This window comes from Sus scrofa, chromosome 8 (assembly GCF_054392235.1).
Source record: "Sus scrofa isolate SSC_HxYL_T2T_F1_AM1 chromosome 8, Sscrofa_HxYL_maternal_Yorkshire_Landrace_v2.0, whole genome shotgun sequence".
Classification (NCBI taxonomy): Eukaryota; Metazoa; Chordata; class Mammalia; order Artiodactyla; family Suidae; genus Sus; species Sus scrofa.
In genome coordinates, this window is record NC_139390.1 from 145,197,872 (window position 1) to 145,222,456 (window position 24,585).

The following is a 24,585-nucleotide window of genomic DNA, read 5'->3' on the forward strand; positions in this document are numbered from 1 at the left end:
ATGTGTATTGTACATGTATGGTCCATTTCAATTCAGACTAGCAACATGACAAGTAGCAGCCACATGTGGCTAGTGGCTAAAGTATTACACAGTTGTGCTGGAATATACAACGTATACTCAACAATTCTCAGGCCCTTTGGTCTCAGAATCCCTTTGTAGCCTTAAATTTTATTGAAGATCCCAGAAAGCTTTTGTTAATGTGGGTTATACCACTCCACATTTACCAGATTAGAAATTAAAACAGATTTTTCTAATTTTATTAATTCATTTAAGATAATAAAACACATTACATACCAATATAAATAACGTTTTATAAACCAGCTGTGTTTTTCAAAACAGAAATGTAAAGAGAAGAATGCTAACATTTTACATTTTTGGAAAGCTCGTTAATATGTGCCTTAATAGAAGACTGCTGGGTTCTCACACCTGCTTCTGCAGTAAATCTCTTGTGATGTCTTACTTGAATAAAATATCTGAAGAAAACCTAGTCTCACACATACATGAAGAGGGAAAGAGAAAGACCATTTGAAACAGTCTTCTCAGCTAGTATCTTTGGATATTCTTCTCTGCTCTTATTGCAAAACAGGACAATGAGTGGTTTTGTAAAGGTTATTGCAAGGAGGTATCTCAAACCACATTACTGAATTTTTTGCAGGTACGCTGAAATCTACCGATTGATCCTGCATCTGTAACATCATGTATCTGGAAAATAACAATTTAAGGAGTTAAAGAAATCTTTCATTATCCTTTTTAAAAATCACATTTGTTAATATTATCACCTATCTCCTCAGAAAAACCTTTAATTGATGGCACGCTGTCAAGTTCACAAGAGCAGAAGTTGTGAACAAGTTCTCCAAAATCCTAATTTTCTCTCGAAAGCTCAAATTCTATTATTAATACACCTGTCAGTTGTTTTCCTTGATGGGATAGGCTCACTGAATTATTTGAGAAAATGTCTGCAAATACCCAAATCTAAATGAATACAGTTTGTCATTCTTTCAAAAAAAAAAGTGTTCTATGAAACAAGCAGCTAAGTTCAAGGACACAGCTCATTCACCAAAGTATCTGTCCTCAATTAACTACCACACTTCCTAATACAGCAAGTGCTTTATGAATACTTCCCACTGCATCACATATTTAAAAATGTGTATTTACAAATGGCCAATAATAAGCACATGAAAAGATGTTCAACATCACTTATCTTTAGGAAAATGCGAATCAAAACCACAAAGATACACCACTTCACTCCCATTAAGACAGCCATTAAAAATTTTAAAAAAGAAAAGAAACGGAAAATAACAAGTGTCAGTGAGGATGTGGAGAAATCAGAACACTTGTGCACTCCTAGTGGAAATTTAAAATGATGTAGCTGTGAAGGAAAAGAGCATGGCCTTTTCTCAAAAAATTAAATACAGAATTTGGAATATAATCCAGCAATTCCACTTCTGGGTATATACCAGAAAGAAATGAAAGCAGGAACCTGAGCAGATATTTGTACACTTATATCCACAGCAGCATTATTCTCAATAGCCAAAAAGTAGAAACAACGGAAATGTGTCCACGCATGGGTGAAGAAACAAAACGTGATATACAATGGATATTACTCAGACTTAAAAAGTCTGATACATGTTACAACGTGGATGAACCTTGAAGATACTATGCTAAGGAAAATAAGCCAATCACAAAAAGACAAATACTGAACGATTCTGGTTATCTAAGGTACCTAGAATGGACAAATTTAGAGACAGAAAGTAGAATAGTGGTTACCAGGGGCTGGGGAAAAGGAGGAGTGAGGCATTAATGACTAATGGATACAGAGTTTGAATTTGGGAAGATGAAGTTATTCTGGAGATGGGCAGGGATGACCATTGCATAACAATATGAATGGACATAAAGCCACTGAACTGTAAACTTAATGGTTAAAATGCTAAGTTTTATGTTATGTGTATTTTTCAGTGCTTCGTCAAGGATATTCTTAAGAGAAACTGGCTTTAAAAAAAAAAAGAGAATTGAGTCCAATGTGAAGAATACAATGACTTGAAGACATTTTGGTGCCAACCGTGTAGCTCTGTGTTGAAGTGGTACCAGCAGCTTTCACCACCACCACGACTGCTTTTGCAACGTCAGTGCAAGCGCCAACAGAATGTAAAGGGCAATTATGTCTTAGAGTTTTATGAACATAATTCTGACCTGATAGATTCTCTCAATGGTCTTGGGGACCCCCTCCCCCTGGAGCCCACAAACCAGTTTGAGAACCACTGCCCAAACCTCTTCTTTCTGAAGTCAATTAATGACATCAGGAAAGAGACAGGAAAGATCAGCAAAAAAGCTCTATTTTTGTTTTTGTCTTTCAAGATGAAACAATGCTAAGTTGATATGCTGAGTAGATACAGTAAGTAATAGGGAACAAGTAGAAAACAAGAAAAATCAGATAATTGATGGAAAAAGAGGAGGGAGATGATAATCGGAGGTAGTCTTGGAAGTAAGAGAGAGATATTAGAGGTAGATGGGGATATTCTTTGGCTTTAAAAAAACAAAAGCTCTAAGTCTGGGGACACAAAGTACAGCACGGTGACCGCAGTTAACAACTGTGTACGAATACTCGCAAGTTGCCAAGAGAGTGGATCTCAAAAGTTACCACAGAGAAAAAGCTGATTAACTCTGTGCAGTGACAAATGCTGACTAGACTCACCGCGGTGATCATTTCACAATACAGACAAACACAGAGTCATTAGGTCGTACAGGTGGAACTAATGTTGTATGTCAATTACATCTCTAGTTTTTAAAAAACTCTCCGCTTAGGAAAACACAGACACTAAATAAATACTTCTTGATGATGATGATGAAAATCCTTCAGTTCAATGAAAAATAAAGAAATTTTCTCCTTTAATATTTTAAAATCATAGGTCAAGGACCATTCTAACTTTCCACGTGCATGTGTATAAAAATATGCCACATATATTACAGAAGTAATGCCGTGTCATTTTTAAGAAAAATTTTATGTCACATGATTTTATTTCCTGCAAAGACTCAGAACTGTAGTATTCCAGGTTTAAGCCAAATGCATAATAGGTGCCATGATCTAATAAAATTTTTAAAGAACCTGTGTCCTTTTTTTTTTTTTTTTGAATAAACGAAGCAAAATTGGTTAAATGAAATGCAAAAGGGACTGGATACTACAGCACATTAGACTCTAAGCTATAACCTTGAACTAGGAACAGAAGGAAAACAGGAATAAGAATTCACCTGTTTCTCTTCATTTTCTTTCCACCTAGGATCCAGGAGGTCCTAGATACTGCTATGCTAGATTCAACTGAAGAAGCTAAAGTGATGCAATTTTACTTACTTTACAGTTCACAAACACATTATTTCACTTCGGACTGAAACTTTCTAGACTGAAACAACAGACTAATTAGGGGGAATTTGCAATTTTAAACTTTTTAACATTATCCTGACATCTTAAACAACTGTGACACATGGTTTGTTGGCCTTAGGAAAGAACAAAGTGGGAAAGCTTTAAGGCAAAAATGTTTGGAGATACCTCCTTCCACTCAGAGTCCTCAGGTACCCATTAATACTCCAGCTGCCTCCAGAATACTAAAAGTCCCCTAGTGCCTTAAGCCTCCCCCAAGTCCCACTCCAATCAAAGGCTAGTACTTGAATGCGTACAAGAGCCAATTAAGGGGGCCACATGCAGTGGAAAGAGTGCTAAATAGAGTCCTGAGACCTCAATTCTGCCCTCCACAACCAACACTAACAGCAGGACTTTGGGCTCATCCCTCACTCTATTTTCTCATAGTTAAATAAGGGAACTAAAATTGGATAATTGCTACAATTATGGGAGATTTAATGACGCACTAGCATTTTAAAAGAAAGACTGTTAGTCCAACAACACCAACTCCAGCTAATAAGACTATTCGGGATACTCTCTGAAGGAAGCTGAGAAAGTCTTAGCCTTAATTCGGATTCTTGTACACCAGGCACCAGCCCCATCCCTATATTTACTCTTCCAAAAAGTAAAACCCAACAGAACTGATCTAAGAATATCCATAATGGCCACCATAACCTTTTTTTAAAAATAAAGTATGGCTGATTTACAATGTTGTGCCAATGTCTGCTGTGCCACCATAACCTTTTAAAACACCTATAAGATTTAACTAAGAAAGATTGTCCTTATTCTAAAGTGAAAACAAATCTGAACCTTAACCCTGTAAAAAGGAGTTTCTCGTGCTAGAAACTCATGGGACATTAAAATCATTATATCCAACTTTGAACATGATAAAGCCACACAGCACCCTGCAAACTCACTTCCAACATTCCTCACAGACAGGATACTATCGGCAAAATGCCATACACAAACACATTTTTTTTTAATCCATGGATTTGCAACATTTAAGTCCCCACTTCAGTGAGCTGAGAAACACAAATCTGTAACAGCTGGCTTCAGTGGGTTTTAAAAAATATACAATGATCGATTTGGATTGAGGTCCTTAGAATTACATAAATAACATTTTGCTGAAAGATGAAAAATTAATAAAGATTTAACAATCTGGTTAACTATTCACTAGGATTTGAACTAGGCTAGTTGGTAAGCAAACAAACAAAAAACCTCTTCAGATCTACACTACTACACTACACCACCAGTCAACGATCTGACAAACTTCTGTCATTGATCACAAAAGAAACCATTAAGAGCCTAAGCACAACTGAGCACATATACATTGTACTTCTGGAAAAATAACTCAAAACACATGACCTACTGATCATGAGTCAGTGGCATCGTTTTTTGGTACACAAAGAATAGACCATTAACATTCAGTAGGAGAGGTTCTGTTATGCAGGCCAGAGAATGAAAAAGTGGGTCATGGCCAGTGATGCATAACCCTACTCCCTAGAAAAATAGTCCTGACAACATTCCTAAGTATTTTACTGTATTATGTGTAAGTCATTTTAGTACTAATATCTTAATGATTCCAGAATAAACAGTAAAATTTAGACTGATCATCTCATTCAAAAGACAATACTTAAATATGTGAAAAGCTCCAGCCAACCCTAAAAATGGCCCAGCCACAAAAAAAAAAATTCAGGAAAATGAGTAAATACGGCAATTAGGCAAGGGAAGCGGTGTGCTGGAAACCCCTCTTCCAGGAAACCAAAGAAGAAACAGAAGAATGCTGAGGGTGGTAATGATCCCTTACTAACAAAACTGCATAAAGACTTACTTTGCTACCCTCTGATCTGTTATGCTAAGGATTACAAATTTCCTAATCTTAAAAAAAAATTCAATGTTTCTCTACCTAGAAAATGAGCACCTCCAAAATCACACAGACTAGAAGGAAGGAGCATATTTTTCCTTCACCCAGAGCATTAAGGAGACGAGATCCCTTTCTTGCTAATCTCTCGGGTCTCTGAGACACTGGGTGTCACATTACACCTTGGGACTATCCGCCACTCAAGAGAAAGCCAAAGCCACGTGACCATTTCCAATACTGTTGCTTCCTTAAGTTTAGGTACTCAGAAGCACGTACCTTAGGCCTCTTCAGCTTGCTCTCTCTTTCCCACAAAAGTCACTTTCTTAAAGATGACACGGCTCAAGGGAATTCAGGCTAGTCTATTTCTGAGAGTCATACCTAATAGAAAGAGCAATGCAGAAGCCACAAAACAAAGATGTACTTTTTGTGTAATCGCAGCAGAAATAAAACAGGCAGGAATCCAAAAATAACCTGTTTTGTTTTTTTTTTTTCCATCCATCTAGATAGTGCTGTACCTACATTATCATCAAATACATCTATTTTAGTTGCTAAAATGTGACATAACTTGAAAAACAGGACCAATTGGCCCCTAACTATCAACTGAACAGTAGGATATGTATAGCAAATATGACTGCTATCCAGTTGTTTTATAGTAAATTTTAACAGGCCTTCTGACCACTTTTCAATTCAAAAAATCAACCTCTTACAAATGTACTGAATATCTATCCTAAGTTCAGCACTGCAAGAAGTAAAAGACTTGTAAGCCAAACCTTAAAGGAGCTTATAATCTTACAGCAGGGGAAACTTTATTCCTTTAGACATCTGATTGGACTAGAACAAAGCTGTGTAAAGGAAATGCAATGTGAGCAATGGCTGCTACACAGGGCATCCAAGGAAGGCATAATCACACTCATTCGGGTGGGAACAGGAAAAGACTGCAAGAAAGCAACTGCATTTTAACAAAATTCAACACAACTGAGGAGGCAGGTGCCTACATTCCAGGAATACAACAACATAAGCTGAAAAACAGGAAGGAGAACGTAGGAGAGACGTTCAGAAGATACCAAGTACATGTGCAGTAGTGACAGACACCTCGGGTTCGAGTGAGAGACGCAGGCTAGAGGGCTTGAATCCCAGCGTCTGTACTTCACTTGGTTAGGCAAGCAAGAGGGGGACAGAATCAGAAGTCACTTCAGGAAGAATAAATTGGAAGGAACACAAGAGTTGATGTAGTCAGTAGAGAACCTAGAAGGGGAGGAACAGTCCAGGTAAGAACGGAATTCTCCAAGGATTAAGGACTCAAACTAGAGCCAGCAGAACTGGAAACAGAAAGTAACTAATTCCTCCCACACATCACAGGTACACTTTCCTATGGATAAACTCACTCAGGGGGAGTACCGCCACAACCCTCATCATATCTTCTTTCTTTCTTTTATTTTTTTCTTTTTACAGCCACACCTGAGACATATGGAAGTTCCTGGGCTAGGGGTCAAACCAGAGCTGCAGCTGTGGTCTACACCACAGCAACACAGGATCTGAGCCACATCTGCAGCCTACACCACAGCCTGCAGCAAACACCAGATCCTTAACGTACTGAGCAAAGCCAGGGTTCGAACCCACATCCTCACAGACACTGTGTCAGGTTCTTAGCCCACTGAGCCACCACAGGGAAAGCTTCTTTACCCCAGATATCCTCCAAAATAACCAGTCACTTGTAGAACACAGAGTAAAGTCAAAAGCAGCAACGAAGGTGGTCCACCCTCTGAAACTAAATAGCACTCTGAAAGGCCACAGATTTATGTGAGGACCCATCCCTACCTCGAGACTACCTCAACTTCTAAGGCAACTTCATAGAAGAGACTTTTCCCAACGATTAAGAAATAATCTTAGGAGTTGCTGTTGTGGCTCAGCGGTAACGAACCCAACTGGTATCCATGAGGACGCAGGTTCAATCCCTGGCCTCGCTCAGTGGGTTAAGATCCAGCATTGCCGGAAGCTGTGGTATAGGTCGCAGAGGCAGCTCAGATCTAGTATTGCCGTGGCTGTGGTGTAGGCTGTCTGCTGCAGCTCCAATTCGACCCCTAGCCTGGGAACTTTCATATGCCATGGGTATGGCCCTGAAAAGACAAAAAAGAAAAAGAAATAATTTCATAAGGTGGGATAAAAAATAAGTTGCTGGAGTTCCCTTGTGGCACAGCGGATGGAGAATCTGGTGTTGTCACTGCAGCAGCTCAAGTCGCTGCTGTGGGACGGGTTCAAACCCTGGCCCAGGATCTTCCACGCACCATAGCCATGACCACAATAATAATAATAATTTAAAAAATTAAAAAATAAATTGCTACCCTATATTGAAGTTGCCAAAAACTCAAATGCATGACAATCAAACAGAATCCTTTCATTACAGTCTCCATCCTGAAACTGCTTATCATTATCCCTCCTTTCCCATGCGCCTCTTTCATCAGCACAGCAGTAAGAATCAATCACGCAGACGATCAGGGAATGCTAAAATGGAAAAAGATGTTACAGACTCATCTTTACCCATTCATGTTTCTCGGGGAAACCGAGGTCAACATGCCACAATGCCAGTTAGTGGCTTTAACTGGGATGAGCATCTGGCCCGACTCCAGGTCCGCCCACCCACCTTTTTTTTAATAGTTGCCTTCAAGAAGGCATCATTTCAAATCTCAATAAAAAAAGTTAAAATAGGAAAACTAGTAGCAACAATTGTTTCACATCTTTAAAGAATATCCATTGCAAAACGCCACATCTATTGCAAAAGGCTACATCCCAAACTATGCCCTTAACGTTACTGGAATTCTCCAAGCCTAGGACAAACCCAAAATTCCAAAAACAGCTCCCTCTGTGGAAAGGCCGGACAACCACTTTCCTGCAGAGAAGCTCGAAAATGAGCAGAAATATGCTGACTGATCCCATTTGTAAAGATGATACACACAGACAGAGAAGCTCCAAATTAACTAAGTGCCCAACTATTTAAAACAGCTTGGTCATTAACCACTCAACTTCCCAACTCAGTCCCCTAAAAATAGTGACTTGTGGGTATAAGAATGGTTCTCCAGATGGATGCAGAATAAAATCAAGGAATGAACAGCCTCAAGCCCTTGCAGAGGAAAGCTTATGCAGCTTTGAAATTGCCATTCAGACTTTTAATTTCAGATTTCCAGATCAAGGCTGTAATCATTTTGATAGCTACCAAATGTGTTCCAATAAAAATATATATTTATTTATATATATTCTACTTTAAGTTTTGACCCCCCCCCCAAAAAAAAGGGGAGAAGAGGGTGAAAGAGAACCTTAGACAATACACAAGATTAGTAAAGAACACCAAAGATGATCGGGAATCAATGTAAAGATGGAATCAATTCGACCTTCTAGTATGTGTCTTACCGCTAACAACATCAATTTTGCATTGTTCCCTCCTGCAGACCTCATAAAAGAAAGATACTAACAAACATTTGTATTTTCATTATTTTTAAAATAACCAAAGACAACCCTTCCAATTTTCTCAGCATGAAAATGTTAATACTAACAACACAAAGTTGACTACAGCTAAAAGCAAAGAAATGTGACATAGTGTAATTTAACACCTTTACTGGAGAGAAATATATAGTTCCTACTACATTATTTTTGAAATACTGAAAACTAGGAATTGTTTTAGTGTTAGTATCTTGTCCTTGAATAAAACCACCACCTCTGCAGAAAATGTATCAACAGACAGTCAAAATTACATCCTGGGAGCTATCCCTACAATAACATAAACAACCCAAAAGAAAAGCATGTGTTAATAAGATTCTATGTAAAAATATCCTTTATTTGCAAACTACTTTCATTTTATTGTGAAAGCATATGCTGCTATCAAGGTCCAAATTCTATATCGCTGATGGAAACTCAAAAATTGTATGTAGCTGAATGCCATATAATTACCTAGTCAAAATGACAAATATAAACATGATACTTAATTCAAGATAAATGTAATACCTATTCTAAAAGCAAGTTACTAAAATGCCAGAGTCAGATTTCACTGAAAGCTTACAACCAAATCAACCCAGACTCAAAATTAACCCAGATTTATTGAGAGATTTGGCATGCACTGTTAGGGACTGTCATAAATTATCTTGCTACTATACATATTATCTATTAATCTTCATAACAGATACTAACTTTGTGTTACAGAAAAGGAAACAATGCTTCCTCACAGTTCAACAACAAAAATTGTTAGACATGAACTAAGGACACAGAGATACATTAGACTTTGCCTCAAAAAGCTCTCCATCCGGAGTTCCCATTGTGGCTCCGTGGTTAGCGAACCCGACTGGCATCCATGAGGACACGGGTTCCATCCCTGGCCTCGCTCAGGGGGTTGAGGATCTGGCGTTGCCGTGAGCTGTGGTGTAGGTTGCAGATGTGGACCAGATCCCGCGTTGCTGTGGCTCTGGCGTAGGCCGGTGGCTACAGCTCCGAATAGACCCCGGGCCTGGGAACCTCCATATGCCTCGGGTATGGCCCTAAAAAGACCAAAAAAAAAAAAAAAAAAAAAAAAACACACAAAAAACAAAAACGTCTCCATCTAAAAAAGGCTGTCAAAATCAACTGCAGAATATAAAACAATTTTGTAACTGCATGTAAAAATAATTTTCTTCTTTTAACTTGGCCACCTTTGCTAAAGAAAAACACAGTGACAACAGAGAAGGATGTCTTAAGGGGGCATCCACATTATTCTTTCCTTGCTGATTCAAGGACGCTCAAAATGACACTTCGCCTTCACCAAAGTAGAAACTTTTTGGTCCCCGGGGCCTAAAGAGAAGAGTTTTGAGGGGACAACAACTAAAAAGCCCTCCACTGGTGCTCCTTAGTTTGCAAATTAGGTCTTCAATTCTACTGAAGAACTCTGGTTCCCAAAAAAGTCAAGAATCGTTTCCTTTGAAAAGTATTTGAATGTCCATGATATGGAAAGAAAAAAAAAATTTTTTTTGACACAAAAGCAATTAATACAGAGCTTCTAGCCGCAAGGATTTTACTATCTGCATAAAGGGGCACTGAGACAGGAATAAATAATCACCTTAGTGTTTCTGGGTGCGTACATAACTTCATCTCAAGACAAAAGATTAAATGGGATAAAGAAAAAGAAAAAAAGAAAAAAGCAAACAGCTACAAATGTCCGCAGGAAGAAGGGAGCTGATCACAGCCAGCAGTGGGGAAGCTAGGATTAAACAGGCAAAGGCCGAGGGAAGGGCAAACAGAGGATGCAATCACACCTCAAGGAGGAGAGGCGCACACTGTGGCTGGAGCCAAGAACACGATGAGGAAATAACCACAGTAAGATTTGGAAGGTAGGTGAAGGACTGAGCATGGATAATCAGGATCACCTGCCCAAAAACTGTGACCAAGTAGGATGACTTCTCAGCAGCACAACGGTTCCCCCTTCACTCCTGAGGTTCATGGCATCAGAGTCTCCCCGCATTCCTTTGGCCTCTGGCAGCTCCTCTTTAGTTTCGTTGGTCTTTGTCTACTCTAAATCACTGGTATGATATGGTTCCTGGAGTATGTGCTGATGAGCAAGTGGTGGAAAAGCAAATTATGGGCTCCACGCAGACGTAGAGAATCAAACTCTGGAGGTTGGGCTCAGCGATGTGTACGCTGCCAAGCCCTCCAAATACATGGTTCTGAGGAACTCTAACGTTCGAGACCACTGGTCCAGGAGTCCTTCGTGAGAGCCCTCCCCTTCCCATCTACACTCTCTCCCTACACCCAACCTCTCCCAGGGCTTAAAACCACAGACAAATAAATGCTCATTGACCAGAAGTGCCTGTCTCTAAGCCTCAACACTGCTGCTGAATACCGGACCATATATTCAGCTTCCCACGTAACCCTTCTTTCCTCCCAGACACCTCAACTAAACACGTCTGGAATTACTGGATCCTTCCACCCCACCCCACCCCACCCCACCCATCGGTTCCTTCTCTACTCTTCCCCATCTCAGGAAATGGTACCTCTGTCTAAAAGCTGGAGAACAAGTCGTTTTTCACACATTCTACAATACCTGCCTCCAATCAACCCACCACCAGGTCTCCCCACACATCTCCATCCCCACTGCCATCTTAACAAACTGTCTAATGTGTACACCCCTCGAAGAGTCCCCACAGAGCAAACACCATGAATTACGTAAAATCCAATCGGAGCATGCCGCAGCCCTAACTTAAATCCTTCAGTAGCCTCCCACTGCATGTTCGGATAAAATCTAAATCTCCAACAAGGCATACAAAGATCTGGATCCTGGTCACCTCTCCAAAATCATCTTGGGTTTCTTCCATGGGTTTCATTCCCTATAATCCACAGCCCTGGACATATTGCAGTTCCTGAAACTCTCCCCCCCATAGGAAGCTCTCTCTTCATGACATACTCCAAACCAGCCCACCTTCATACCTCTGCCTTTATCTAACTCTTCATACGCTTCAGATTTTCGCTAAAAGGTCCAAAAAAAGGCTTCCTTTATTAGTCAATATAAATTGAATCAGTTATTCTCTCATAAAACTCTATGTTTTCTTCGGACAGTTATCAAAATTGCTAATTACGTTTACCTAATTCTGTTTAACATTTATCTTCTAACTAGACTCTAAGTTCCATAAGACCAAAGAAATAGCTGGGTTTTGTTTTTTTCCTCTTTTGCATAAATAGCACCTAGTACAGCCTGGCATTGTTTTTAAAGGGCATTTAATAAAGTCATGGAATAGTAATGGTTGTTGATATCTTTGTTAAATCGTACCCTTCTACTCTCTTTGTTATCTCTAGGACCTTCAACTTACAAGTTACTGGGTAGCCACAAAAAATTTCTGCAAATCAGATACCATGCTTAAATGCATCATTTTTTACTGATTTATACCTCAAAATAAAATGTATTTTCCTATATTCCTGTAAAATTAACAATGAAAACTGACATTTTACCTAAATTCACTTATTCTACTCCAAGCAATTAACTGAGAGCTACCGAGCTACTTTTACAGAACTCTGGAGTAAACTCCTGGCCTCCAATTACTGACAGTGCTAACAACCCCCATGGACCCCAATGGATGTGTCAGAAAGTCCTACTCACCCAGTCATACTCAAAATACCACTCCTATCCAGCCCCATAACCTCATGATTAGATGACGTCAACAAATTATGGATGGTGTCCTGGTCTCTATGCTTCCCATTTAAGTCCACATTTTACCAAAGATGTTTAGGAAATAAAAGTCCCCTACCCGAGAACCCATTCCTCCCATTATCCATCAAAATTAGTCTTCTGACTAGCACTGAAGGCCTACAGAGGCATGTCATCCAAAAGCCAGTCCTACGTTTTAGTAAATACTTAGGTTATACTGTATTATTTGTGCTGGACAATCTGACACTGTTTCATGCTAAAATTTACATGTAGCTCTATCTCATCTGTACAGCCCAAAGCTGAATCTGCACTCCTAAAACTAAACTGTTTTTGAGGAAAACGCCCCACATACCATCAGGCCTCTGAACTTTTGGCAGGAACTAAAAAGGTGCAATTCGTCAGCATTTTCAAACATACTACAACATATATTTCAGAGAGAAAACTACTCCAACAGGTTAGTTACAACTACAACACAAGCATACCCGAGAATCCTGGTTTTATAATATATCTAAGACATAAACATGCATGTGCATGGATATACACATACATACATACTGACACATACACACATATATAGTTGATCCTCATAATCCGAGGAGTTCGTATCTGCAAATGTGCTTACTTGCTGAAATTTACTTGTATCTCTGAAATCAATACAATGACACTTTCACAGTTATTTGCAGACATGCGCATAGGGGTGAAAATTTTGAGAAGGCCAGCTGGAATCCAGGAGGTATTGCTCTGCTCTGTTTCAGCTCTCATACTGTAACCAAGTGCTCTTTTCAAGTTCTATGTCATATCATGCTTTTCTCTTTCTTGTGTTCTGCAATAGTGATTCTGTTGTTTAAAATCGCCCCCAAGCACAGTGCCAAAGTGCTCCCTACTTAGTGTTCCTAAGAGCAAGAGGGCTATGATGTCCCTTACCAAGAAAATTATTAGATAAGCTTCATTTACGCATGAGTTACAGGAGTACTGGCCATGAGCTCAATGCTAATGAGTCAACAACTTATGTCAAACAAGGTGTCTCTAAACAGGAAACACACATAAAACAAGGTTATAAACTGGTTGACACAAATGTTGCCAGCAGAGGCTAGCAGTGCCCTAACACTGTATTAACCCTAGGAGCAATGCCTCAGTAGTCACTAAATCACTATATGGCAACTTTATAAAACATAACTACTGTGAATAACGAGAATCAAATGTGTATGGGGGGGAGGGGCAGGCAGCGCTCACACCAGGTTTCCTGAAGATTCAAAGACACTGCAGAGGCCATTCTGAGCAAGCTGCCTGTGTCTGCAGTAGCCTGGCAAACACTCCTCAGGACACATCACCTGCAGAGTCTTGGCTCGTTTAAATAACACTGACACAAAAAGCAAAAATGTAAAATCTACTGTTTTTGCTTCGACCTCTCTCAACCTCCACCCCTCTCACCACTCAATGCTCTACTTCTCCTCAGTTCAGGTTCTCTACACTCTCCTACCTTTTCACAAGCACTTGCCCGAGTTTTATAAACGGGCACATGTGTCTGTAAATTCCTGAACGATCATTCTAGAACGTAAACCACACTGGTGCTTAAACAGCTTGTCTAAATCACAGCATTACTTATTTGGAAAGAAGGGAAAACATTAAGCATCTGAAATAATATATTGTCAGGATCCAAAAGTAAACCGAACATAGATCCTTTGGATTGTGTGCGTGCGGAGAAGAGGATACACAAGGGAACAAAGCCTAGGCCTCAGCCTTCCCTCCAGGGAAGCCCAAATGCCTGGTTCCAGGTGCTGGGGTGCAGAGTGGGGAAGTGCCATCTTCCCCAAGAATTTGCTCAAGCCCTGCTTCCTCCTAGCACTTAATTAGTGATTTTTCCAAGCGGAAGAATGACAAATCAATGGCAAAAGTCAGTGAAACACTCTAACAGTAATATTAGTTACTGAAAGCATTTTTTGTGGTTGAGTGAGTACTCCCTTTTTGAAATTCATTTTTATTCTCATTTTCCAAAATTATTTATTTCTATGGAAAACAGTGTGCTTAGGGTAGTGATAGGACATGCTTGGAGCAGGGGCAGAAGCTACAAATCCAAACTCTAGTTTGATGAAATGTCAATGATTTCATTCTATTAAATAAAAGACCCATCTGGGATTTACTGAAGTGAAGTGAGTGTAGTATTACTCAAGCCACACTTGAATCAGTTACAACTCAAAGACAGAAGTACAGCATGTGAGCTAATAGCCATGTCTTCTAAAAACCTACAATTCAATCTAAATCAACACTTGAAAGTCACGTATAATAAAGAGCTAGGAAATTTTACAGCATAGTAAATCTGTCCATCAATGCCAATTACCATACATTCATCACTGGAGAAGCTAAGGATCCTCCTTCCACCGCTCTAAGGCTCAGCTAGGCTCCTAATGAGGGGCCAGAGCTTGCAAAACAATGATGTTCATCCCTGAATAATCAAGATTTCTCTTCAGAACAGTTCGTAGACAAAAACATTCAGGGTTTTCTCTCGCACTAATTCGCTACTGTTTACAGCATTTCAAAAAACACAAGTGGAATCTCAGTCTACTGTCTTCAAACCACATCAACACCTCTCAGAGAACCAAAGCTACTGTCCTCGATTTCTTCTCTCAATCTCCGAAATTAACAAGGGCCACTTATCAACAAATTATTTCTCGTGAAGTTTTAAAAGTACGTATTTTGTAATATCGGTCTGCGATTAAAACTCAAAAGTCAATGAAGCATGCAACAAGGCAGTATTTCCTACAAGCCAATTTATACAAGAAATAAAAAAACTACAGGATTTTTTTTAATGGAGTTAAATAACTTTTTCTGTAAGCCGACTTGCAGCTGTTGACAGAGCCTAGTAAAAGATAAGGTGGGATCGAACACAAAACTTCTCCAGTGAAAGTTAACCTGCTTTCATATCGCCTTTTCAACTACCGCCAGAGACTTACTGAAATGGTAGGACTAGCACCTTGTCTCAGAGAAGCTTCTAAATAACAAAGATAAGTGGACTCCAAGTTTACCTGCTTCCCCAAAGCAACCTGCTAACTGAAGCTGGGGCAAAGTATCACCTCCATCCCGCGAACACACAGGAATAAATCGTTTTTCACCTGATGACTGAGCAGCAGCAAACAGGCTTAACGCGCGGGCTGCAGGGTCCTGCGCCCGGCGGCGCGGGTGGAGAGGCCAGCGCATGACACCCGCCTGAGCCACAGCTGGGGGAGAAGAGCCCCAATCTTGCTCGGTCTGACCCTCAAATGAGTCACTGGTCCAATCACGACACCACAGCCCTCGCGCTAAGACGTTTCCTATGTATTTCCCTGCGTGGAGAAGGACTGAAAATGACTTAAACTCGTAATCAAAGAACCGTGCACCGGCCAGCGCGGCCGGCGGCGAGAAAAGCCGGCTTAAGAGCGAGACCTCGAGCTACTCTAAGAGCCTCGCTGGCCGGGCAGGAGGCAGAAGGGGGAGCCGAGGGAGCGAGCAGAGAAGCGGGCGGCGACCGGGAGAAGCTACCGCCACACCCCAGCCCTCCCTCACCTGCCGGCCCGCGCCTCCCCGGGCGCCCATACCTTCGGCCAGCGACTCCTCCAGGGTGACCTGGTAGCGGCCGACCGCGAACACGCGGACCCCCACGGACGAGCTCCCGGAGCCGGAGCCGAAGGCGGCCCCGGCCCCGCCGGCCCCGCCACCCGCCGCTCCGCCGCCGCCGCCGCCGCCCTCCGACTTGGGCATTCGAGAGAACTTCTTCATGGTCCCGCCGGCGCGCCGGAGGGCGCGGGGCGCGCGCAAGGGCGAGCGAGAGGGCGAGCGCCCGGCCCGGCGTCCGCGCGGGGCCGCCGGCCCTCGTCCGTCCGAGCGTCCGTGCGCGCTGCGGCCCGCCGAGCCTCACATTCCGCGCGCCCCGAGCGCAGCGCCCCGGCCCCTGCGCCCGCTCCGCGGCTCCGCTGCAGCTGCCGGGCTCCCGCAGAGGGCGGCGAGGAGGGCGGGGACGGGGCGGGGCGCGAGGGGGCGGGCCCGAGCGCGGGGGCGCCGCCGCCAGTGCCCCCGGCGCCCTCGCCGCCGAGCTGGGCGCCCGCAGCGCGAGCCCCGCGGGAGGGCGCGAGGGAGGGAGCTGGGGAAGGGGCGGGGCGGCCGGGCCTCCGGGGAGCGGGCGGGACTCCTCGCGCCGCACGGCCTCTGGAGCGCAGTCCGCGCCGCCGCCGCCGCCCCGGCGGAACCGGAGCCGCCCGCCACTCCCAGCCGTTGGCGGCGCGGCGCCCCTGCCAGCCGCTCTCTGAGGCCGGGCACCCCGCGCAGGCGCGCTGTCTGCGCCGCCGGAAGTGACGGTTCCGGCTCTTGTCACGTGGAGGGGGACGGGAAGGAGGACGGTGGGGGTTGGGGTGCGGGCGATGTCTGGGGTCCCGGCCGGGAGGGTTCGGCCGGACCTGTGGGGTCCCGGCTTCGAGCAGGGAGGTGACCCGGTGACCGGTCTTCTCGCCGCCTGTGCGGCCGGGGCGGGATGTCTCTTCTCGCCTAGGAGTTGGTATGTTGCTCTGGGGGCTTGAAAGTGCCGCCACCAACTTTACCCCCGCGAAGGAACTTCTCGCTGCAGTGCCGAGCCGCTTTTCCAGACCGGCTCCCCTGAGAATCTTCTTCCGCTCGCCCACCCCGGAGCGTGGGAGGTGGGAGCAGCGCGGAGCGAGAGCGGATTCCAGTAACCCGACTTCGGAAGCCGTGCTGCCGCCCTCTGTAGCAGACGCTTGTGCTCGGGAGCGTTTTGCGGTCTATAGGGTACTTTCAAAATCTCATGTGCGCTGTGCAACAGCCCTGTGAAGTATTCGGAACAATTGTTAAGTCCGTTTAGAGACCTTTCATCACTTCTGGCCCGGAGAGCTTAACGGACTCGGGGAAGGTCACATGGCTGGCTTTTGATGGAGCTGCAACTTCAAGGGCCCGCCTTTGATACTTCGTTTCATTCGTTGGGCCGTTTGGAAAAAGGAGGTTAGGGTCAGAGCGTTGGAAAACGGCAAATTTAGGACTGTTGGGAAGCAAAACCAGCTACCCGGTCCCGTCCCCCGCCCGTTAACAAAGAGATTTGCACATTAAAAAAAGAAAGAAAAAAAAAAAGCCCCGTTGCATCCATTTCGGAAACTGCAGTAGTCTCCATGCCTGCGGGGTGAGGCCTGCAAAAATGAGTATGGTGTTAAGACGTTTAGGATGGTAAGGAGTGTGAAATCACAGAGCCTGTGTAACTAGAGCGCCCCAGTCCCAAATCCAGCCTGCCCCCGCCCCCGCCCGGTATGAATAGAGGCCCGCTGTGGCCAAAGGTTCCATTTCTTAAGAAAAGCCAGGAATCTTCTGGATGTTTTTGTAATACGGCATTTCCCAAATTTTTTAAATGTAGGTCAAATAAACTGTACGTGCAGGACGCCAGTGCGTGCCTTCTGTGAAAGCAGATGAATGTCGTTCTGTCCCCACTCCTATTTCTTTATCCAATTTTAAATGAGATACAGGCAGAAACGTTAGAAAATGTGCTTAGGCAAAAGACTCAGCTTCAAATCTTCCATTTTTCCTTCTTGTCTGCTATTTCAAGAGAAGCTATTTCTGCCAACATTAAAACAGTGCTCTGCATTTAGGCATTTTTGCTGCATAACCCACTAAAGCTAAAATTCTTCATCCAGAGACCTGATCTTTAAAACACATTCCTGCTCAATGGAAGTTAGATTTTATGTCAGATAATTGATACGGTGTGACAATTGGGGATTTCCATTTAGAAATAAGCTGACCATTCTTACTGTGGGGATTCACTGTGGATTTGCATTCCTACAACATTTGAATTATATTTTTCAAGCAGGATAACTAAGAAATTTAGTCATTTCGTACAGTTCAGAAGTGCAAACAACCTAACAGGCACAGTGGGAGCCTAACATGATTTCACCTGATGACAACACAAGAGTAAGTAAAGTCTCCTGTGATCAGTTTGGGAGCCAATTTACCACAACAGCTGTGGTTTAAAAAAAAAAAAAAAAAAAAAAAAAAAATTCCTTCTCTGTAGCCATATATATAGCTGACTTTGGATATGGAAGTTGATCATTAGTTTAAGGCGTAGGCCCCCTTTCAAAAATTATGGCTAATACTGAGCAATTCGTTCTTTAATTTTTCACGAAGCACACAGTAAAAATGTGAATATCATCTGATCTCAGAATGTTAACTCCACAATGTTCTACCACAAACCTATTGCTGATAAGGAAGCAAAAACATTGTATTGCTGATAACAACAGGGCCACGAATTTACTCACAGCACCAAAAGATGCTGACATTAACTGTCAGATTCAACTTTGTGAGTTAAAACGGGTGCCCTTCAACCAATGTGTAGGGAGAAAACGAGATACTGATCAGTGCAAAACTGTACTGAGAAGTCCAGTCTTTTAGTTCTGTACTCACTATTAGGCCATGGCTGTGCAAGAACATTCATGTGGGTTTCCTATTGGAAAAATAACACCTCTAGAAAAATAGGGATATTTTGACCATCTTAAACACTGTCATTAGGAGACTTACAGTAAGAAAACACATATTTTTGATCTTTCAAATGTTGACAGCTCTAGTGCTGTAAGAATAGTTGGGAACTAGCCACAAGATAAAGACTTTTAAAAAAAAGCATACTGCTTCAGTCTGCAAAGTTTCATGTTACAATGTACTAATAAAGTCATAGATCATTGCAGCCAACATCTGAGATCCTTGAACAGAAAGGAATTTGACAGGGAAGGGACATTTTTGTCTTCGACTGCAAAAAGCTCTAATCCTTCTTTTTACTTTGACCTCATCTCTTTTGCACTAAGATGGCTCTCAAAGACATATGTGAAGTAAAGACTGACGCAGGTGAAATGAAATATGCCTGTCCCCAAAGGCTCGTTCCAGTGCTGTCATTGCCTGTGTAAGTCATCTCTTCCAATGCCCAATGAGTGATTTTTCCTCACAAGTCACTGTTTTCCTTTTATGACACATCTTCAGTCATTATTGGTCTCACTATGTTTTACTATTAGGAAAAATTGTCCTCCCCATGTAACAGTATTACTTTATACCTATTCAAATGCCCTCTTTCTATGCTTTCCAAACAAGTAAAAGCCCTGAAGTTCATTAAAAGAAAAATATATATATATCTCCATTATTAAAACAAGTGGTTTTTTTTTTTTTTAACATCGCTGACACTTAAATCATGTTAAAACATCATCGCTGCACCTGTAAAAAAAATGTATATTTATGTCTAGGGAAAATAAGAAATCTGAAAATAGTAGTTTACAAAGATGCTCACAAATACTCTTAATAGGAAAAATGACACATTTGGAATGGAAGACTTCTCTGTTAAAGTAGAATAGAATTTTTCCTGCAACTTGACCATGCTTTTAAAAAAAAGACTGCAAGAGGTAGGCAACTTCACCACCAAGAGAAATACCTTGATCTCCCACCTCCCTGAATTGGAGGTGGGGTCCACCAGGCATACAGCACCTCAGCCTCACATTTCAGGACTGGAATATCTTCCACCCATTTGTCCTAGAAAGTGATTGCCGTCACACCCCTGAAAATGTCCCTTCTTGTCAGCCTTTGCGTTTCCCTCCTGTGGCCCCACTGTTCCTCTGTGCCCAGATACATTTATACAAAACTTAGCAGAGCGTAAAATAATTAATTCTAATGGGGCACTTGCGAGGTACCATTGCTATTCAAAAGGGCATTATGGGTAATAACTCAGTAAATCTTCATGACAAAACTGGGAAATAGCATTTCAGACTATTATTCCTGCACTGCAGATGAGACTACTCATTCACAGAGAGATTAGTTTACACAGGCAAGGTCTGTCCTGTGACTTGTAACAGGTTTCAAAAGCAGATAGTATATGGAAGTTCCCTTCGAAGTTCAGTGATTAACAAACCCAGCTGGGATCTATGAGGATGCAGGTTCAATCCCTGGCCTCGCTCAGTGGGTTAAGGATCTGGCGTTGCCATGAACTGTGGTGTAGGTTGGCAGACCTGGCTCGGGTCCCAAGGTGCTCTGGCTGTGGCACAGGCCGGCAGCTAAAGCTCCGATTGGACCCCTAGCCTGGGAAATTCCGTATGCTGCCAGTGCGGCCCTAAAACACAAACAAACAAAACCCCAAAAAAACAAAACAAACAAAACCAGATTTTATGGCTTTATGGCTCATGCTCTTCACCACTGCACCAGGCAGACTCCTTGAAAACTCACAATAAACAGTAGGAGGGCTACTGTCCGAGGTGGTAAAATACCTCCTATGGCCTCGGGCCACATTGGTCACCTAAGAGGCATGTGCCGCCAGAGTTCAGGGACCCCTGCTGTGATAAGTGAGATTAAGTTCTGATTAACTAGGTATTTTTAAAATTAGCAAACATTTTCTGAATATCTACCACAGACAAAGCACTGTAGATTGGTGGTGGGGGGGGGATGGTTGGGTAACCAAAAGAGGCAAAGTTGAATAAGACAAGTCAAGATTTCAAAGAGTTTATACCCTTTAGAGATGCAAGGAGGCAAAGTGTGTAGACATCCGTGTAATAGAGGCAGCGAGGGAAGATAGAGAATGGAGAAAGAGTTGACTATGTTCTAGACAGAAATGACGAGATCTAAGCGTGTGCCTTCAGATCTCCTCCTGACAGTATGTTCATGTTATGACCTTCAAAACTTCTGGGTACAGGAAAGCAGCTATTGGAGTTCCCTCTCTGGCTTAGTGGGTTAAGGATCTGGCATTGTCCCTGAAGTGGCTTGGGTTGCTGCTGCTGCAGAATGTCTATATGCCACGCGTGGGAAAAGTGAGAAAAAAGGAAGGGAGAAAGAAGGAAGGAAAGAGAGAGAGAGGAAGGAAGGAGAGAGAGACAGAGAGAGAGAGAAGGGAGGGAGGGAAGGAGGAAAGAGTGTCAGCTCTTCCAGGTTTGGAAGCAGATGAGTAGTTCCCATGGAAAGCTCTGGAATTCTTTCCCTGTGTATTGAACCAACGCTGAACCTCTGTACTTGCACACCATTCACACAGAACTATTCAAGTTACCGTAGAGGAACTGAGAGAACTGAAGCTAAAGTCAGCTTTTGCTTTGATCTCTTATCAAAATTCACATTTTGTTTTACCCAAACTTCTGCCAACTGTGATAGAGACTATTTATTGAACACGTACAACATGCTAAACAGTGGGTGAACCAATGCACAATAAGAACCTGAACAGTATGATAAGAGTCCTGGAATCTCAGAGCTGGAAGGTGGTGTAATCAAATGGAGAAACTGAAGGAGGAGCAGGGACATTTGCTGAGCACCTGCTATATCTCAGGCATCGTGCTTAACACTGTCTATATGTCATCCTCTCCAAGGGAAGTAGTTGTTGCCATGCCTAACTTACAGTCCTCTCACTGCAGCCACCCCAAACCTGTTTCATTTCTTATCAAGCTGTTTCAGGTAGAGCACTGCTCACACAAGGTAAAATGTCTTGTTCTTTCTCACAATCACTTGTCTCAGTGGGTGACCATGTGGCACTCCAGGGCCACCTCCCCTCTGCAATCTTTCCTGACCTCTGCCATCTGCCCGTCCCAGCAAGAATGGACTCGTGTGTCCCCCACACTACTCCGCAGACTATAGAGCGACACAGATCACCTAATTGCAAAGGCTAATACACAATCAAAACTAATCACAGCGCTGGACACGGAGGCGGCTGAGAGGAAATGTCAGGTCTCCTTGCCTTTCTCTATCGTCTCATTCAAAGTTGGGCTAAATGAGACAAAGCTAGACCCCATCTACTCTTTCCTGCCACCCTTTCATCACAGGTGCTTCACAAGTATAACCTCTTGATTCTTCTTTGGGGGAAGTTTTGGGCTTTTTAGTATCTATAATTTTTTTTTTTTCTATTTTGGCAAATTGTAGTGGAGGCCAAAATAGGTGGACTTGGGACAAGAAAGAGCCCCTACCTGGCTGAAAGTTTCAGGGGTGTAGGAATCATGGCTCCTTCATCTCTGCATATTCCTGTAGCCCCTCGTAAGTGCTTCATAAATAATTGTGGAACTCAAATCAAGTACTTTGGCCGACTGAAACGCAGCTGGCTTCCTGGAAGTTTGCAGACAGTCTTAAGGGAAGAAATGCAAGTAGTGAAAAAAAAAAGAAAAAGAAAGAAAGAAATGGGTAAGTGCTCAGTGTATGGAACGATAAGAATGGAAATTCTGTTTCTGGAGTTGGAAAAAACAAAAGGATAAAATCACGATAGCCTAAGCAAGAGAATGCCGTAAGTAATACCATCAGTAAGACCAAGGTAGGTGAGAGGTGAGGAGGACTCAAGGTAATTCTGAAAGCAAAGCCTGAGGCTGGAACGAAAGCCTGGTCCCCGCAGCTCAGAACAGACAGTTCTGCCAAGAGGCTGATTTCTTATCCACTGGCTGAGATCTCACCTCGTCCTTTTGCTCTTGCTGTCCCCTGACTCTGAACACTGTCCTTCCCTCCTGCTCATCCTTGTTAGGTGTTTGCAGCTTTCCCAACTTTTCTCCTTCAAGAGGTTTTTTTTCCCAACTTCCCACTTCGTCTTAGTCCATCGTTTCTCTGAATAATAGCAGCAATTTTGTCTACATGCAAAGCCTAGCATACCGTGTTCTTTAATTGCTCAGTGTATGTAAATCCTAACTGTCGAACGGAATGTACAATGTGCAGTTTTCATTTTTAAGTAATTCCATTGCACACATAGGCCAATATTAGGCCTCGTATAGGTGTTAAAATACTCATTGAATGAAACAAAGTGCCTGGAAAATAAATGCTGCTTTGAACTGATTTTTCAAAATGTGTTTTTGTACTATATTTCGCATTTGCAGAAAGGCATTAAAGACAGCTTTTGAGAGGAGAGTTAGAGGTGATCAGAGTGTAGGTAAAGAAAGATAAATTTGACTGTGACTTTGGATTAAAGGTAAAAGAGAAGTTCCTATTATAGATCTTTCCTCAGAAAAATCTTTCTGACATGTCACCAGATATTATATAAATGCAATTTTTATCATTTATTTTCATCTTAGTGAAGATCAAACACCACCTTTGTGTGTATTTCAAGGTAACATGAAAATTATTTTTATGTACCTGCTTCTTAAATTATATTTTTAAATTGCTATTTGTTGACCTTATTCAGTTAAATTATTTGCATGTTGCCCTAAATACAGTCTTTTACAGAAATCATTCTTAAAGGATAGGTATGCCTTTTTTTTAACCTTGTAGTTTTTCATGCTTCAGAACATGCCTTGTTTCTGTTCTCCTTTATCTACTGACAGCACTGGGCCTGCTTACAGAGAGAGATTAAAAACATTTTTCCCCACTCACCATGACAACACCCAGCTAATGTTTACTGATAACCCAGGAGCAAGTCAGCACATCTATAAGATGCAAGAGGAATTTGCATTTCTGAGTAAAAATTTTAATTTGGGAGTGAAAGACATTTTGTTGCCAAAAGAAATTTATATATTGTTAACATTTTATTAAAATTCTTGTCACTTTTATCCAAGTGAAATATTCTCTGTTGAGTCCTCATGTCATATCCTTTTTACAAATGAGCACATTTTTCTAAGCTCTAAACTTATAAATTTGATGTGTGTGTGTATTTAAACAGCTTTGTACTGAAATGTTCATTCAGTCTTGACAGATACCGAATTCAAATTTTCCACTCATATGTAAACACACTGGTCTTTGAAAATATGTCTAACAATACACTTTATTCAGAATAGTTACTATGAGAGAGATGAATGCTCATATGTTGTACCAAAGAGGCTACACCAACTATAGATCTGGCCCACTTAAACTTTGAACTTCTTTGTATTAATAGGACAACAAATGGGTGATCAAAACCTTAAAAAATTAAACGACTAAAACTTTGTCAAATGATTTTACAGAACGATTTTTATTTTCGTTGGATCTATCACTTATTTTGATAGCATTTGCACACAGCCTAAAAGACAGAGCTACTTTAGTAAATTATACATATAAGTAATTAAATTAATTATCTAGGTACTTACTGCAGCCTATGTATACATACGCATGCACACAGCCTTGTGCTACTCATAGGGAAAATAGAAATAAGACTTAAAATCCACACTCAAAGCCAAACACACATTGAATCTAGTGGGTATAGGCATGGTTTCTTGTGTTCATGATCATTCTATACACTTTTTACATTTCTTCCACTTC

General features: G+C 42.1%; 2 protein-coding genes across 3 annotated transcripts in view; one reads left to right on the forward strand and one right to left on the reverse strand.

The window, feature by feature from the left end:
* BMP2K (BMP2 inducible kinase) overlaps window positions 1-16,354 on the reverse strand; it is a 118,894-nt gene extending 102,540 nt beyond the window's left edge. For both annotated transcript variants that reach the window (XM_021101898.2, XM_021101897.2), the window contains exon 1: window positions 15,981-16,354. In XM_021101898.2, the coding sequence (XP_020957557.1) occupies window positions 15,981-16,161 (181 nt within the window). In that variant the 5' untranslated portion in view covers window positions 16,162-16,354. The remainder of the gene's footprint in view (window positions 1-15,980) is intronic.
* On the forward strand, window positions 16,160-17,517 carry LOC146401115 (uncharacterized). Its single transcript, XM_084971143.1, has one exon. The coding sequence runs from the start codon at window positions 16,160-16,162 to the stop codon at window positions 16,865-16,867; it is 708 nt and encodes a 235-aa protein (XP_084827269.1). The 3' UTR covers window positions 16,868-17,517.
* The last annotated feature ends 7,068 nt before the right edge of the window (window positions 17,518-24,585 follow it).

Excerpts from the sequence above, each read along its gene's own strand:
- LOC146401115 (XM_084971143.1), top strand. The coding sequence starts at position 16,160 with ATGGTCCCGCCGGCGCGCCGGAGGGCGCGGGGCGCGCGCAAGGGCGAG.